Here is an 18,327-nt window from a genome sequence, read left to right on the forward strand (position 1 = left end):
AGTGCCACAGCTTTTGCGTAGCAAACGTAAACCACTAAAACCCAGTTTACGTTTGCTACGCAAAAGCCGCGGCACTTCCTGTAACTCCGGTGCAGATGGTAGAAAATCCGACAGACGCTGCGGAGGGAACAGGATTGTGACTGCGAGGTAAGCAGTGTGTGAAAATGGTATCTGTTTGCCGTACAAATATGACAATGTTACTTGCCACCCAAGGCAGATAGTGTGAAATCGGAAGGAAGGCCCACTGAGAAGAGGAATGTGAGAGTGACATAAGGAACATGAGAGGGTCTCCATCCCACTTCAAGTCTCCCATAGGGAATATTGGAACCCAAATAATTCTGGAATCCTGGAGAAAACCCAAACCCTGAAAGGGTACTGTGAATACCCCTAAATACCAGCATATATGCTCTTCTCAAAATTCAAATGATATTCCATTTTTAAGGTGCACATCCCTAGAAGTTACCCTAATAAACCTTGGACAGCTGCACTGGACATCAAGAATCTGCAATAGACATAAAATTGGAGCTGGTGGCTGCCCCACCTTGTTCTGTGGGTGCTACACTATTGTCCCTTGCAACTGAGACCCACAAAGAACTGCTGAATAGGATTTCACTCTTGCCAAGCTAGGGGAGGGCCTCCCCACACCTCTTCTGTATGCAAGCAGCAATTTTATTGCTTATTGTTTCTCATTCATTAAGACTGCTTTATAGAAATTAGAAAGCACAAACTGTAAGATTTAAATCATGCTCAATGCCATACTTTCCAGCATATTGACAGAATGACAGACAAAATACTCTGATCGCAGCTTTTATATCAATGAAAAGCTTAACTAAACAAATACAGAGCCATCCACCAGGGTGATATAGTACATACCAGCTGTGGGAACAGGCTCAGTGGTTATTAGTATCCATAATTTCTGTGGGTTGCCAATAACAGCAGCAAGCAGCCATCTTAGGTAACATTGCATTGCAACCTTAGTCTCAGCTATCCACCTGCAATTTTCCCTGCATGCCATGTATAAATTGTTCTGTCATCTTTGGCAATATTTGTCAACTAAAAATAGGGCATTTTGTGGTTGTACTTGTTAGACCATGCAGTCTCTTTGGGCCTCTCCTTAAACAGGGTCCTTAGCTCCACTATCTCCTTGACTTCTTCTGCTTCTCTGGCTGCAAACAGGTGGTGTTCTGGTGTCCTTATGTCCAAGATCCTTGGTGCCTGCAAAATAGTGCTGACAAAGGTGCAGCTGTAAAGGGGTCTTAACCATCATTTGTCATATGCCCGGGCTCTGTTCTCATTAGGCCAAACCATTCACATTGATCAAGCAAGAATTTCATAATATCACACAATGTAATAACCTGTGGAGCCACTTACAACATAGTAGAGAATTAATATCAAGCTTTCTAACCCAGCAAGAGACATTGTAACCATAGCTGTGAAATTCCTCTGTGGCTTTTCAGTGCCAGGCCTAGGGACTAATTCACACATTATATGGGAGAGATTCATGAACACATCTTGAAAACACTGTCTTCAACACACACACAGCCCGCCACACAGGCAAGGCTGAGTTAGATTGCATTTGTGATGCTAAGGAAGGAAGAGTTTAACAATTTCCCCTTAATTTATTTGCTGCATTTTAATCCTACTCTTTCATCAAGGAGACCAGTAAGTTACATGGCAATCTCCACTTTACCCTCAAAACAACCCAGTAAGGTAGGTTAGGCTGAAAGAGAGTGGTTGACCCAAGATCACTCATTGAATTCTATGGAAAAGTAGGGATTTGAACTCAGGTCTCCCAGATCCTAATTGAATATATTACTGCTACCACCACCACCACCACCACCACCACCACTACTACTACTGCCCTTACATTGTGTCTTTCATGGATCCTGTCCCCAGCTAAAAATAGCAGGGTATAGAGCCAGGTAAGATTGCCAGCTGGTAGCTGGCACTTAGCAGAAGACTAGTGATTGGAACCAAGGTAGAGTGCTGTCACTCTGATGGTGTAATATCCAGGGCTTTTTTTGTAGCAGGAACTCCTTCACATATTAGGCTGCACTCCCTGATGCAGCCAATCCTCCAAGAGCTTACAGGGCTCTTCTTACAGGGCCTACCGTAAGCTCTTGGAGGATTGGCTGCATCAGGGAGTGTTGCCTAATATGCAAAGGAGTTCCTGTTATAAAAATAAAAAAGCCGTGTGTTCACTTACAGGGTGAACACAGAAGTAATGGTGTCACATCATCGCGATGCTCTAGGATTCAACAGGAATTAGAGTTTTGTCTGCAGTCTCCCACTGGTTTTCCCCAGAAGTGACGTCACACCAGTGAAGAGATGGCAGTTTTTGCTACATTCCTGCCCCACCACTGCCCTAAGAAATATGGGCGGGGATCTCCAGGGTGAGGGATGTCAGAGGCTGCATCCTTGGTGCCAAGAGAAAAGGTTACCCCTCTCCCAGTATGACAGCCCTGATTTAACCTTCCCACCTCCCTCATGACTGTATTTTAATGTTAAAACAAGTCATGAGATCTTGCTTATGCTGCTCCTGTGGGCGTTAACAAAAATAATGAGTGTAGCACATGAAGCAGGTAGCATAGATGTCCTGAAACAAAAAAAGCACATGCACAGTAGGACTTCTGGAACTTCTGTAAGGGGTGAGGAAGCCTGTGCTTCAAGATGCCTGGGAAATGGCAACAAAGAAATGGCTTCTGAGATGGGGGGGGGGGGTGGGCAGGGAGAGGCAGGTTGGTGCATGGTGGGAGGACAGCTAAGGTCAGCAGCCTCAGTCAGCACCACCTTCCCAAACTGCCTGTAGTTACAAGGAAAGAAGTTTTGTGGCCTGAAGCTCTTGAATCCTGCCTCAGATTTTCATGCATCTTGACTTCGAAAAGCTAAAGAGGTGTTGGTGAATCAACGGGAAATGTGTGCAGGTGTATGTCAAGATAGTGGGTGGCATGCACTAAATTTATACATACCTGCCATCTAGAATCTCTCAAGTCTTTCGTGGGCCTTGATGTGACAGTGGAGTGTATTCCTGCTGAAGGTGCAGTTTTGTGTATTCCTTGGAATAATAGCAGAGAGAGGAAAAATTTTAAAAAGGGTCATGGAGACTTCCTTAAAAAATAATAAATCTTTGACTAAGGTTGTGTACTAAGTCAGGGATTGTCTGTTGATGATCATTAGGATGTGCTGACAAGCCTATGACTTGCACTGAAATGTGAAACATGAAAATTAATACCAGCACCAATAGAACAAAACTGTGTGGAAGAACTATGGGGTTGGGTACCATGCATGTGGGAGGCATCTCAAATTGCATCACCCCAAAATGGAGCAGACAAGTCTCATTCATACAATCCCACGTGAGGCATCCCTATGTTGTGCGGAGGGCACTTTGGCACATTCACATAGTTGTTGCATGCCATCTCTCTAGCACAGTTTGGGTTTCTTTTTTGCTCATGCGCTTACGCACTCATGTGCTCTGTGGCAGTGATTTTTTAAAAAAAGGAATAACTGCGAGTGCCTAGAGCAGATTGGCAGAGTCCACACTGCCAATCCGTCTTGCTTGCACACTCCCATGGTCAGACACCAGGAAGTGCAGGAGGGGTGCAGCAGAAGATTTTGCTACCACTTCCCTACTGGTAGCTATTGGATCAGTCCCAGAGACATTGGAGGGCGGGCTGAGTGTGAGAGTGGAACAGGCAGCAGCTGTGCCTGTCTGATCTTGACTTTTTAATCCACCTGGGGGAAATACCTGTGTCAGCTCAAATTAGCTGTCTGAATCCAGTCTGGGATGCCACTGAATAACATTTTGATTAGGGTGAGGAATTCCTGTAGACGTTGAGGGTAGAACTTGGGAAGGGTGCAAGAACTAGTTTCAGCTTCTCCTCAGCTGCTTACAGACCGGCACTTTGGGTCAACTCAGAGACACCTCTGAAGTTGACCCAAAAAAATCCCTGCAGACAGCAACATCTGCCGGGCATCCTCACCCCATCCTCCAGGCTCCTTTGACTGGCTCAAAAAGCTACCATTTCCAAAGTGGTAACAAATATTTGAGCAGGCCTTCAGTAGCCTTCTCGCCGTCTGAAAGGGGAAGAGAGCACGTGAGGCGACTTAGTCTGGAGCTGCCAAGCCGCCCCAAGCTGTTCCGTTTTTTGTTTTTTGTTTTCATGAAACCGATCAGAGCACTGGTGCAGTGATGTGCACCAGCGCTGGCCCCCAAAGGGAAAAAAAAGGGAATCCAGCTTCTAGGGCGCTTTCCCGTGTGGAGGCGCCCAGCCGCCTCGCAGACGGGATGGGGCCGCTTCACTGGGGACTGACTGGAGGCTCCGGGATGGCTCTTTTTGAGCCGTCCCTCTTTCAGCCACCTCCCAGCCGCCTGTCTGTTCTCAACCCTCAAGACCTTTATAGGAGTGGCCTCACGTGTACCTTGTGTTTGTTGTTGGGTATGGTCTTTCCTTGTGTATCAGTGTTCTCTCCAAGTTGAAAGATATAGGAGAAAGCAATCTGACTCCTACTCAGAGTCCTACTCAAGTGTATGTAATGAGGCTTACTCTCAGAAAAGCATCCTTAGAATCATAGGATCATAGAGTTGGAAGGGACCCCCAGGGTCCAACCCCCTGCACAAGGCAGGAACTTCACAAATACCTCCCTTTAAGTTCACAAGATCAACATTGCTGTCAGATGGTTATCTAGCCTCTGTTTAAAAACCTCCAAGGAAGGAGAGCCCACCACCTCCCAAGGAAGCCTGTTCCACTGAGTTAACCATTCTAACTGTCAGGAAGTTCTTCCTAATGTTGAGCTGGAAACTCTTCTGATTTAATTTCAACCCATTGGTTCTGGTCCTACCTTCTGGGGCCACAGAAAACAATTCTGCATCATCCTTTATATGGCAGCCCTTCAAGTACTTGAAGATGGTGACCTCCTCTCAGCCACCTCCTCTCCAGGCTAAACATACCCAACCCCTTCAGCCTTTCTTCATAGGACGGTCTCCAGACCCCTCACCATCTTTGTTGCCCTCCTCCTGACCCATTCCAGCTTGTCTATATCCTTATTAAAATGTGGTGCTCAAAACTGAATACAATACTCTAGGTGAGGTCTTACCAGAGTAGAGTAAAGCGATACCATCACTTAACGTGATCTAGACACTATACTTCTCTTCAAGAGTCATTTTGTAGACAAATAGGTGGTGGAGCTCTTTAGCATAACTCATTAGCATATGTCACCCCCCACCGGTCAAAAACAACACGACACAAGAAAAGCGAGCCTCTGGTGAGCGAGGTCTGCTTGGGCTGGCTAGAGATTCAGCCAGCCCAAGCAGGCCTCACTCTCCTGGGGCTCTCCTTAGCTGCCCCCGCCCCTAGGGTCAAAAGGCCAGCAAGCGACCCACCATCCCAAATCACATAAGAAGTGGAGAAAGGGTGGTGCTGGCTTCTCCAAGGGTTAATGAGGGTTGCTGGGGGCGTGGCAAAGCTCCTGGTGGCTGGCTGCCTACTCTCCTAATCCAAGGATTGTTATGCAGCTGCACCTATTATTCAATGGACAAGGTGGGGAGGAAGAGGGGGAACCTTCAGAAAGGTTCAGGAGCTGTGCTCCTGTGAGCACCTGCTGAATTCAAGGCCTGTTTCTCTTAATACAGCCCAAACTTGCATTTGCCTTTTTAGCCACTGCATCACACTGTTGACTCATGTTCAGCATATGGTCTACCAAGATTCCTAAATCCTTTTTGCACATACTACTGCCAAGACAAGTCTCCCACATCATATAACCATACATTTGGTTTTTTCCTACCTAAATGCAGAACTTTACATTTATCCCTGTTAAAATTCATTTTATTGGTTTAGCCCAGTTTTCCAGCCTGTCAAATATAATCCTGTTTCTGTCTTCTACTGTATTTGCAACCCCTCTTAATTTAGTATCATCTGCAAATTTAATAAGCATTCCCTCTATTCCTCCATCCAAATCATTTATAAAGAAGTTGAAAGGACAGATTCTTGAGGCACTCCACTTGTCACTCCTCCCCATTCACAAGTACTCTTTGAGTGCAATCCATCAACCAGTTTCAGATCCACCTAACAGTAACAGTATCCAACCACATTTTACCAACTTGTCAAAAAGAATAGTATGTGGAACCTTATCAAAAGCCTTACTGAAATCAAAATAAACTATGTCTACAGCATTCCTCTGATCCAGCAAGGTAGTAACTTTCTCAAAAAAAGAGATCAGGTTCATCTTATGATTCTACTGAAAGAGACCTGTTGTTGAAACCACCAGAGTCCTCTGTCAATTGACTGCAGACCAAGTCTGAAGGGTGAACAGGAAGTAGAACAGGTAAGCTCACCCTAACCCATCATGCCTTAAGGAGAACTATACAGCCTTAAGTGGCCCCTCAAGAACTAGTCTATATTCCCTCCATATATGCTGCAAATTGATTTTTTTTTCAGCCTCTTCTCTCTAAATCCTGCCATTTTCAACCCATTTACCATTTAACATAGTGCTTTAAAATTAATTACCCATTTAATCCCAGTTCTGTATTTGAATGTGCAAACAGAAGACCTCTCCCCACTCCTGATTGAAGATGATGGAACATTTCGCAGATTTCATGTGGGGAAGATGATAGATAGATAGATAGATAGATAGATAGATAGATAGATAGATAGATAGATAGATAGATAGATAGATAGATAGATAGATAGATAGATAGATAGATAGATAGATAGATTTTTTTCAGGTCAGAACTCCAGTGCCTGGGTGTTAAAGTAAGAATTCACTATTTGTCTGTGAGTGCCTTACAAAAAAAATTTAGGGGGCAGAGGTTTTTAAAGCAGATTTGGAGCCTCTGCAAACAAAATATGAGGCACAAATGTGAAGTCATAACTAGGAAACTGTGTGAGAGAGAGCAGGAGGGGAGACGGCTGGTGCAGAAAGGGGGGGGAAGCAATCCTGTGTCTTTAATTTTCTTAGTAAAAGAAGGAAGTCTGCATAGCAATGACAGCCTCACTTGTTCTTGCCTTTAATATGTGATCTGTTTTCTCCAGTGGAGGGCACTCAGTGTATCGCAAACTAGAACATTAGCACCAACAAGCTCCTGAGCACCGTCGCTGTCTGAAAGGGGGAAAAAAAAACCTTCTGAATGAGAGGAGAGCCAGCCTCTCTCGGCTACAAAACACTTTCAACCTGACCGGCTAAATGGAGAAAACTCTCCTGCCCAGCTTTTGAAAAAACAGGGGGTTGTTCTTCTACAGCAAAGGAGGCCTGCTTGGCATCACATATCAGAAGGGCTGGAGGATGGATTGCCGTGTCTGGGGATGGCAGGAGCCAGCCGAATAATAAGGGATGCTCGGAGCTGGGAAAGATTTTTTTGTCTCCCCCCCCCCCCCCCCGCTCCAGAAGTTGTCTTTACCTTCGCGGTCTGCCATCGTTCCGCTGTGCAGCTTGCCAATTTATGCTAATGGTCCATTGGTGATGTGCAGAATGGCTCTCAGAGGTTAACCTCCCCCCCCTTCCTCCTCCTGTCCATCAGCACCCCCACCCCCCCAGTCCTGTCTTCCCTATCCCCCATCATCCCCATTCCCTTCCCCCCCAGATCCCCCCAAATTCCCCCTTGTCCCTCTCGGGAACTTTGTGTGTGGGTTACTTGCATTCACACCGGATGGCAGCGAAGGAGGTAGCAGCTGGGCTTGTGTGACATGAACATTGTGATGGTTTTGAAGAAAAGAGACTGACTTGGAAAGGGGGGGGGACCCAAACGAAGCAAGCAAGACGCAAAAACAGCTGGAAGACAAAAGGGGGGGGGCGTCGGTTTTACGGATGTCAAAAGGATGGGTAAGTGAACTTTTCTTCTTCCTATAGAACAGCTGCTGCAGCTGTTCATGTTATACATATATATATCTTTCATAGGGCTAGTCTCCTACCAAGAAGAGGGAATGGTCTAAACATCACTAGTGCATTCTTTTGCCAGGTGACTCATTTGCTATTATATTTTTAGATCATGTCTAATTTATTTATTTTTTTGCTCCCCCATTCCTGCCCCCTTCGTCTTTGTGCCTGCAGTATCCCTGTATGTAATTAATCTCAGAATGCATGTGCAGAGTTGTTAGAATCTGCATATACATTCCAGAGTGGTCCTGCTGCTGTGTCCATCTCTCTGTTCTTGATCACTTTGCTGTCCACACCAAAGTAGCCAAAGGCATGTTTTATCCAATCAAGGATTCATCCAGTTTTCATATCCAGTCGGCTTTTTGGGGGGGCATCCAGACTCTTAACCCCTTGAAATGTATGGTAAGGGAACGTAGGGAGGACGGAGGTTTGCTCTATACTACCTTTCAGAGAGGTTGAGTTGATATCCAGAAAGGTACCCCCCCATCACTGCCAAATAGCAGTTAGATCTCTAGCCGTCATTTGCTAGCCTCCCCCCCCCGCCCCAAATTGTGACAGGTTTATATTTTTCTCTTCATCTGTAAGCCAGAGCATGTTTGTGCTTGGCTGCTGCTCCTGGCATGCAAGCAATAAGAAAAGATCAGAATTTAAATTAAAAACCTCACCATTAAAGTGAAAAGATCAGAGATGGAGTCAAAAGCTCTTTAGCCAGCAAATCTCTCCCCCACCCCCACCCCACACCAAGATTGCATCAATTTCAAAGAGCAATAATAATACAGAAAATAGCTGTACATTCTGTCTGTTTCTGATCCCTTTCTCCTCTCCTTCCCTACCTTCATAATAAAACTATTATTTATTGAGAAGATAATAGCTTTAAAAAAAAATCCCCTACTCAAAGAATGCAGTCCAGTTGTCAGAAAGATTATAACTCTGGAAAGAGCCCCTGGCTCAAAGATTATTACAAGGTCTGAAAAAGTCATTCTTTCTCTCTCTCTTTCTCCCTTTTGTGGGCACACACACATGTATGTGTGGGCTGGATATTCTGAAACCTCTGTCCACTGTTATTCAGAGAAAGTGGAAAACGTGGACTGCATGCACATTGGAGCATTAAGTACAATAAGTTGCCTGGCATGTGAAATACAAAATACTCATAGTGGCAGAAGTGAGGAGGGGGCAGAGGGGAGATCTTGATGCATATCTGTTTTGTACTTTGGTTGCTATTGGGATGCCATTCTCATCCAGCTAAATGGATATGGGTTTTTTTTTTCTGTGAACAGCTGTCTGCATGTACATACATGCATACATCATTTCTCTTCTGGCATCTATCTGTTTTGAACCCTCTGAGACTTTCTATAGGATATACAAAAGGCGGCTTATAGGATTTGTGTATTTTGTTTGCACACGTCTACCATCCGACATGTTTTCAATCACAAAGATGTTTCATGTTAGATTCTGCCTTAGAAACATCCATCACTATATAATTTGTAAACAGTTTCCTAACTTCTATTCCATGGTATCATCTAAAGCACATTTGTAAAAGAAGATGGAGCCCCTTTGGTTTGCTTGTCTTGTAGGGCTTTGGAGATCTAAGCCATCAAGTTGGTTTATTAAGAAACCTTTAACTTGTTCAAAAACTGTTAACACCTCTGGGGATGAAGCTCCTTTTGCTGCCAAAGCTATATCCCAGTGACTAGATAAATATGTTGATTGTTAAAGCCTCAGCATCCTAATAATGATATTCCACCCAAGTGGCATGCTGATGCACATGGGAATTAATCAAAAGCAGGTAGGGGCCTTAATTCTTCCTTTGAGGTCATAAATCTCACCAGGGTAATAGAATGACTATTGTGGGGGTACATGTGGATTGGGAAGGGGAGGCAGAAGAAGGGACAAAACCATAAACATATGTATGCAAAACAGACAAGAAAAAAAAGGAACAGTGAGGAGGCAAACAGGTTGACTTTCACTTGGCTATGTTTGATGAGTATTGTACACAATTCCTTTGAGGAAAACTATGCCTCTGATTTATTTGAATGGCTTTACAATGCATGTTTGTCTTCTTAATATTGTAGGTTTCCATGTAATTAAGCAGTTGAGAGGCATGAGTGCGCTGTTCGTGCTCCTTCCTACGGTGTTGTTTGTGACGCTGACAGGGGCTCAGCGAGCTTGCCCCAAGAACTGCAGATGCGATGGCAAAATTGTATATTGCGAATCTCACGCATTCAGAGACATCCCTCAGAACATTTCTGGTGGCTCTCAAGGCTTATCATTACGGTATAACAGCATCCAAAAGCTCAAGCCAAATCAGTTTGCAGGCCTTCACCAACTCATATGGCTTTACCTTGACCATAATTACATCAGTTATGTAGATGAGGAAGCTTTTCAGGGCATCCGTAGGCTGAAGGAATTAATTCTAAGCTCCAACAAAATCACTCATCTGCACAACAAAACATTCCATCCAGTGCCCAACCTCCGTAATCTGGACCTGTCGTACAACAAACTGCAGGCATTGCAGTCGGAGCAGTTTAAAGGTCTTCGCAAGCTCTTGATCCTGCACTTACGATCCAACTCATTAAAAACTGTCCCGATTCGAGTTTTCCAAGATTGTCGCAATCTTGATTTTCTGGATTTGGGCTACAACCGCCTACGGAGTTTATCCCGTAATGCCTTTGCTGGCCTGTTGAAGCTAACGGAACTCCACTTGGAGCACAATCAGTTTTCTAAGATCAACTTTGCTCACTTTCCACGTCTCTTCAACCTCCGCTCTATTTACTTGCAATGGAATAGGATCCGGTCCATTAGCCAAGGTTTAACATGGACTTGGAGTTCTTTACACAACTTGGATTTATCAGGGAATGACATTGCAGGGATTGAACCCGGGACGTTCCAGTGCTTGCCCAATTTGCAGAAGCTCAATTTGGATTCCAACAAACTCACCAACATCTCTCAGGAGACTGTCAATGCTTGGATTTCCTTAACATCCATTACTTTGTCTGGAAATATGTGGGAATGTACTCGAATCATTTGTTCTCTTTTTAATTGGCTTAAAAACTTCAAGGGAAACAAAGAGAGTACCATGATTTGTGCTGGCCCTAAGCATATCCAGGGAGAGAAGGTGAGTGATGCTGTAGAAACCTACAACATCTGTGCTGAAATCCCAGTTGTGGTCACTGAAAAGCCCTATCAGCCACCTAAAACTCCACAGAGGCCTATCTTCATTCCAAAACCTACTCTTCCCAAACTGGAGGACTACCAACCAACCTCTTTTACATCTAGCCCATCTCCAGATTTCCCAACATCTGGACCAGAACCAGAATATGAGCATGTTTCCTTTCACAAGATTATTGCTGGAAGTGTTGCCCTCTTTCTTTCAGTGGCTATGATTTTGTTGGTCATCTATGTCTCCTGGAAGCGCTACCCAGCCAGCATGAAACAGCTCCAGCAACATTCTCTTATGAAGAGACGCCGGAAAAAGGCCAGAGAGTCTGAAAGGCAAATGAACTCCCCTTTACAGGAGTATTATGTGGACTACAAGCCAACAAACTCTGAGACCATGGATGTATCGGTTAATGGATCTGGACCCTGCACGTATACCATTTCTGGCTCCAGGGAATGTGAGGTATGAACCATGATCCTCCTAAATCCATTTCTGCTGCTGGGAAGGAGAGGTAAATGTTTGAAGCTCTTGAGGTGTCTCTAATCACTAGAAAGATTAATGAGCCTTTTGCTTTTGGGTTTGCTCAGTGTGAAAGGTTATTTAATTAAATTACAGCAATCAGGAAAAGTGACGGTTCTTTTCGGTAGCTCAGACTAGAAAAAGGCTCATTCAAAGATGAGATGAGGGTGAAATAAACAATAATGATGAAGGCACTTGGCCCCATCTTTACCTTCTAGCTGTTCCAGGTTGGCGTGAAGTTCCTGGCTTCACAGCTCCCCTCCCCCCATTCTTGATGTAAAGGGGGAGGCAAATAAGACTATTATCTAATAGCCTTTACAGTGGATGAGAGAGTATATGTAAACCATTCTGGCTTGGTCTGGGGTCTATACAAAACCAATGGTTTTTCTGACCTATTTCAAATGAATTACCAAGCTGAGGATTTCATAAACTTTTTTCCTTGCATTTTTGTCCTACTTACTTAATGCATTTAGGAAATAAGAATGTTCATGACAAATCTCAGTGGAACATAAAGAAGGATATCAAATCCTCATTTGAGTGCATTGTAAAAAGGGGGGTTTGAATGTGGGCTGAAATATTTTTGCTGAAATTAGGGAAAGGAATCAAAATTAAACCATCTATTGACTATCACTGGATGTAGGCATCATCTGTTTAGTTCATATGTCATCGTCAGGCTTAAAGTAAGCAATCAACAATTCCGTTTAAACAGAAGCTTTGCAAATCAGGTGAGTGTTTGGGTTGAAGTTTGTACAGTACACACTGAAAAAGTATCTAGCATCCAGAGTTCAAATCCATGCAGATATGAAGGACCATGACTTCATTAGCCACCAAAATTTTGTGGGGAAGAAGAGTGCCAGATCTAGCTATGTTTATGCATATTGTACCTTTGCACTTGAAAGACTGGGCAGGAGTTCTTTCCCTTGAAGGGGAAAAATGGTAAGATTTAGGGTCCTTTTGATTTTATTGTGGTGTTCCAAATCTGGCACTTGCATGTAACATATTACTAAACCTTATACCCAAGTTACCGAGATAGGATGTTTTTCTGCAATCAGTACTATAAATCACTACTAAAAGGGGGGTTTGCTTCAGATCAATGCCCATTTGTACACAAGGTAGATTTACATAAGATGAAAGTAAGATGGATATGCACTGAGATGGATTTATTCTGCTGTGCTGCAAAAGAATCTTCCTTTGGTTTCACATATCAGTATAGTTAGATTCTATGAGCACACCTGTAGAATGACAATTGGAACTCAAACTATAATCTATTGAATTTCCTCATTGTGGCTGGCATTCCTTTGTGGTTTGGGTTCTTCTACATGCAATTAAATGGGAACAGTTTTGATTTCAACAAGATTTAGTGGTGAAGTGAATATTAAAAGTTGTAATGATTTTTATCAGTTTGGGGCATTCCACTGCAAGAGGCCTTACATCTTATTCATCAGTTTTTATGTCAATTTCATTTAATTTGTCTCAGTAAAGAATCATGGTAACTTGGACTGTATGTTCTCTTTAAAACTCAATAAACTCACTGAATTACCCTATGTGGATTTACTGGGGCTTAGATAATACTCATAGTGTGTGTCTAATGTCATGCTTGCTGTAGTTGGAACTCTCTTAGACTTAAGTGAACGTCCTCCTTGGGGAGATGGAGGGAGGCTAGGAGATGTTTTTCATCTCTATGGAAATGAGTTTTAATACAGCCTTAATCCTTTTATGACTGGAAGACTAGTCCCACAGTGTTGTAAAGTAATAGGTAGATAAGTATGGCCAATACATTGTTTTAGCATCTGCTTACAAATGACTGCTTTCCTAGAGGAACAAAAGTATAATTTAAGCTGATTCTAAAGACTGTTTGCCCTTTTCAGTGGCAGTAATAAAAGATGGCAAAGGCAATATGGCCTTTGACAGCAAGTGCTAAAACCTTATCATGGATCTTGAAGGCAGTGATAAGAGCGGACCAGCGTGCTGGCAAACAAACTGCAGATGGACAGTTGCATCCACAAAATAATGAGCAGAGTCAAGGACATTTCATTTAAATGGATGTAATTAGATGTTTATGCTTTCCTCAAATGTCCAGATGCAATCTGAAAGAAGAAGTAGTACAAACTACACTGTGACTTTTGCAAAAAAAAAGTCTCATGTATGAGATTTAGATGCTGGATACATGCGAGTGTGTTTTCTCATATGTGCAGTAAAGAAAAGCTCAATCGATTGGACTTTCAAGACACTCGCCACCTGGGACTGGGCCCAAAGTCAGATGCTGAGTTTGGCGCATGTGGTACATCACCTGGCATCAGAAGAGAAAATTACAGCACTCAAAGCAACTTAGCTGTGGTCTATAGCAGTCAGTGTCAGGGGAGATCGAGCAGTCAAGAATGAAAGCAAAGAAAGAGAGATGCTGACAAGTAAGCAAGAGGAGGGAAAAAAGAAGATACTTGCAGACTGGGATATTGGCTTACATACTCAGTGTACAGGAAGGGTACTAGGTCTTCAGCTCATGCCAACAATAGCCATCCATTTAATTGCCACATGTAAAAAATATCTCCATCTGTCTGCCTGCTATATTTATGCCCTGCTTTTAAGCCATGAGTAGCCTGAAGCAACTGAAATTAATACTGGAATATTAGGGCTAATGGGTGTGTGGATAGCAGCCTGCTCTGCCCCCTAGCAATTAATGGCATAATCTGGGCTCTTCCTTTGGAAGAGTGAAATGTTAGTACCTTTAAAGATGCATCTCGCTGCATACTGGATATTGTCTGTATGTAAGGGTATGCACTGATTGTTGGTTAATGCTAGAGAATTAAGAAAATGATGTGAAAGCACCTACAATGATGCTCATAAGACAGTGCTGAAATAATAGACTTTTCTTGAATTTATCATTCTTTGTCTCCATAGCTACAAGGTTCTGCTCATAAAAAGGGCAGATATTCACCATGTGGTACTCATAAATTGGGGTTGTGGGGAGTTCCATGCAAGCGCGTGTCTTTCTTTAGTATCTTCAAGTAGTAAAGAGGTTTCATCACTGTAGGAATGGAGAAATATATATTCTATTAAATAATTAATGCTGTCAGACAAACCTACCTCTGGAAGGAATCCTATCTGGTAGGAGGGCATCATAACTCAAGTCTGTCTCCCCAAGGCCTATCCCATTTGCTTGGCTTTCACAAAGCAGGAAGATTTAGAAGGGGGGAAAAGAAGTTCAAGGTCTCCCAACAAAGCACTAAAATTCTTAAAGAAATGTAAGGTCGCTCAACTTTTTATGTTTAAAAAAAATTCTCACAGGTTCCCTTCCTCCCATGCCTTTGGTTTTGTTTTGAAGAAAGAGAATGTTACTGAAAATCACTATAACAGCAGAAAAGAAAATCTTGCTATCTGACTGTTCTATTTTTTTTTTTTAATAAATATGCTGCAGGCCAATATTAGGCAAGTTTAATCAGCAGTTCAGTAGGGCTTACTTTCAAGTAAATGTATGTATGCATGGCCTACCCTCCTCTTGATTAATACGCTATTCTTTATGGCTGATTTTTTTAAAAAGGGCAGTAACAGTGCTTTTCATGATAACCTCTTATAGTAGTACACATGCTAGATTTCATGTTTGGGGTCAATATTTATGGGTAGGGAGCAAGATTGAACATGATTCTCCTCCTCTGCCCACAAACAAGTGTACTAGCCTTGTTGCACTTACATCTATTTGGGATACACCATTACAGATAAATGGGTTTAGGATGTAATGCTACATATGTTTGCTTGACACTGCATCCCATACAATATGCACAGCCTCTGCCCTCATGAATAGGAATTCAGCCATTGAGATGCAGCTCACATGCATACAGTTTGTACTCACATAGGTGTTGTGCCTATATTGAAATGCAGGACTTTTTAGTAGAAAAAGTCCAGCAGGCCACACACCCCTGATGCCAAGCCAGCTAGAACCATGTTCCTGTGCATTCCTGCTCAAAAAAAGTCTTGTTGAGATGAATGTGCATAGGTGGAGAGCGGAGCCTGGGCATTTGGCCATGTGTACAGGCAGAGTAAGTGCATTCAGTTTTGCTCCCTGAATACATGGTGTCTTATATCCACAACGTTTTGTGTACATTTTTTTTTTCTGAGATAGCACCAGGATGAATGGATCTTTTAGTGCAGGGGTGGGGAACCTTTTTTCTGCCAAGGGCCATATGGATATTTATAACATCATTTGTGGGCCATAAAAAATTATCAACTTAAAAACCAGTGCTCCGCCATATATGGCCCTCAGGACGGAGGTTCCCCACCCCTGTTTTACTGGATATGTGTACTTCCATGTATTTTACTGGAAGGAAAGGATCGAACCTTTATGGATCCATCTAAGAAGTACTGCGATGTCATCAAATCACCACATCTGATTGGCTATCTATCATTGTCATTATATCCAATCAGCAATTTTTGATTTCCTGGAAGCACTCAAGGGAAAAAAAATGTAATGGAGGAGAAAGATGATACTGAAGCAGCATCACAGGGTAATGAACACTTGTGAATCATGAACTGATCTGAACAAGTTCATATCAGTTTGTGAGCTATTTATTATGCTAAAACTGGCTGGGAGCAGAAAGCAGGGGGCTGAATGGTTCCAAGCCATTTAAACTCCTGCTTTCTTCTCCCCGCTGCTTTTGGTGGGGAACAGAAGCAAGGAGTGAAATGGTTTCAAGACATTTAAACCAAACAGAGGAGTTGGAGGTTTTTTTTTTTTTGCAGGGGTGTCGAACTCATTTGTTACAAGGGCCAGATCTGACATAAATGTCATTATGTTGGGCTGGGTCACATGTGCCATAAAATACACCACGAGGTACAAGAGATATAAACTTTATAAAGATAATTTCAGGTGCCAAATGACAATAGCAGACTAGATTATATTAGGCGTGATATGCAGAGGGATAGAAGGCATGGAGATATCAGGATTCATAATGAGACAGGAAACCTTGGTCTCAATATGGTATAGGAGGATTCAGTCCAGGAGGATGCAAAGAATAAATGGAAATAAGTCTGAAGAAGTGAGGAGTGACTCATGAAAGAACATACCCTACCACATATTTTGTTAGTCTTTAAGGTGCTAGTAGACTCTTGCTCTTTTCTACTGCTATTAGAAACAACAACATTCAAAAACCAGTGGGGGGACATTGTAACCTTACAGGACATTCAATTGTTGATCTAAAAGTAGCAGTTATCAAAGGGAAATTAGAGAGACTGCTGAATTGCAACTGAAAATGACGGTCAAGGCAATGCATCCTCCTGGACTTAATGGGAACCTAGGTTTCTTCTCTCATTACCAATGCCTGCCATTGTCATTTGACATCTGAAATCACTTCCCTCTCCAAGATATAAGGACTGATGGACTCATATTGTAATCTAGCTGTATCTGAATAAGTGAGCCGTGACTCATGAAAGCTCATGCCCTGCCACAAATTTTGTTAGTCCTTAAGGAGTTGGTGGGCTGGACTCTTATTACTTCCACTAATAAAAAATACAAGCTGTGCTGTTAGGTTCCCCCCCCCCACTCCCATCTCGAAGAAATGGAAAGTTCTCTCTCTCTCCCTCTCTCTGAAGAAAAAGTGTGGTTGCACACAAAACTTATTTCTGGAATAAACTGTTGTTGGTCTGTTGGAAGGGATGACATTTTTTCCTCTTTCTTTCTCTGACTCTTTCCCACCCCCTCTTTCTCGAGAGGAGAAGTAGGGGGAAAAGCCCTCAGCCAACAAAGGGAGGGTTTTTTTGTGCTTTCCCTCTTCCTCCCTCTCTCAGCCAATCAAGAAAAGGATTTTTCTCTCTCCTCTGCAAAGCAGGAAATAGGAGAGCCTGGAGAAAAGGAGCTGCAATGCAAGGAACAGGAAGTAGGAAGTAGCAGAGGGCCAGTTGCTTGGCAGGCAAGATTGGGGCCCATGAGCCATATCTTTGACAACCCTGCCTTAAATCTAATGTTCTAGGGATCTTCTTAATTTGTCAGGCTTGGACTAGCCCTAGGTTTCTCAATCCCCAGGTTCCAGCAGGGGATCCCCTGGTTTTACAGGCTTCCCCTTGCTCCCAGCCAGCTGCTCGACAGGGGAAGCTCCACCCCCACAGCCACCATGCAGCTCTAGATCTCCTGCAGGTTTAGAACCCTGCAAACAGGTCTGCTTCAAAATGTGTGTGTGTGCGCCTTTAAAGTTGAGCAGGAAGTGCTTCATGGGAAGGGTCAGCAATACAGTCCCTTGGTTTGCTTTGATTTTGTTTCAGAGGAATGAAGTGTGTGTGTGTGTGTGTGTGAGAGAGAGAGAGAGAGAGAGAGAGAGAGAGAGAGAGAGAGAGAGAGAGAACAGCGTAGCCCCTGTTCTTTTAAGATGTGGTTGTGGAGGAACCAACCGGTGTGTGTGTATGTGAGAGAGAGAGGGTTGCCAATCCCTAGGTTTGGAGCCCCCCCCCCCCCCGCCTTAGGGTCATCAGAAAGTGGCAGGGTGGTAAATGTCTACTGGCCAATTATTCCCTATGGAGAACGATTCCCATAAGGAATAATGAGGAATTTATCTGCAAGTATCGGGGGCTCTTGGGGGGCTGTTTTTTGAGGTTGAGGCACCAAATTTTCAGTATAGCATCTAGTGCCTCTTCCCGAAATACCCCCCCCCCCAAGTTTCAAAATGATTGGACCAGGGGGTCCAATTCTATGAGCCCCAAAAGAAGGTGCTCTTATCCTTCATTATTTCCTATGGAAGGAAGGCATTTAAAAAGGTGTGCCGTCCCTTTAAATGTGATGGCCAGAACTCCCTTGGAGT

At 43.3% G+C, this 18,327-nt stretch overlaps 1 protein-coding gene across 2 annotated transcripts in view; it reads left to right on the plus strand.

The window, feature by feature from the left end:
- The first annotated feature begins 6,985 nt into the window (after window positions 1–6,985).
- The window catches only part of LRRTM4 (leucine rich repeat transmembrane neuronal 4), a 659,418-nt gene continuing 648,076 nt past the window's right edge, over window positions 6,986–18,327 (plus strand). The window contains exons 1-2 of one of the 2 annotated variants that reach the window (XR_009556043.1): window positions 6,986–7,815; window positions 9,942–11,537. Coding sequence is in view for 1 of the 2 variants with exons in the window: in XM_060250985.1 (XP_060106968.1) it covers window positions 7,812–7,815; window positions 9,942–11,488 (1,551 nt within the window). In the remaining variant the exon portion in view is untranslated. The remainder of the gene's footprint in view (window positions 7,816–9,941; window positions 11,538–18,327) is intronic. The other variant, XM_060250985.1, reaches the window with a different exon arrangement.

This window comes from Heteronotia binoei, chromosome 12, assembly GCF_032191835.1.
Source record: "Heteronotia binoei isolate CCM8104 ecotype False Entrance Well chromosome 12, APGP_CSIRO_Hbin_v1, whole genome shotgun sequence".
Taxonomy (NCBI): Eukaryota; Metazoa; Chordata; class Lepidosauria; order Squamata; family Gekkonidae; genus Heteronotia; species Heteronotia binoei.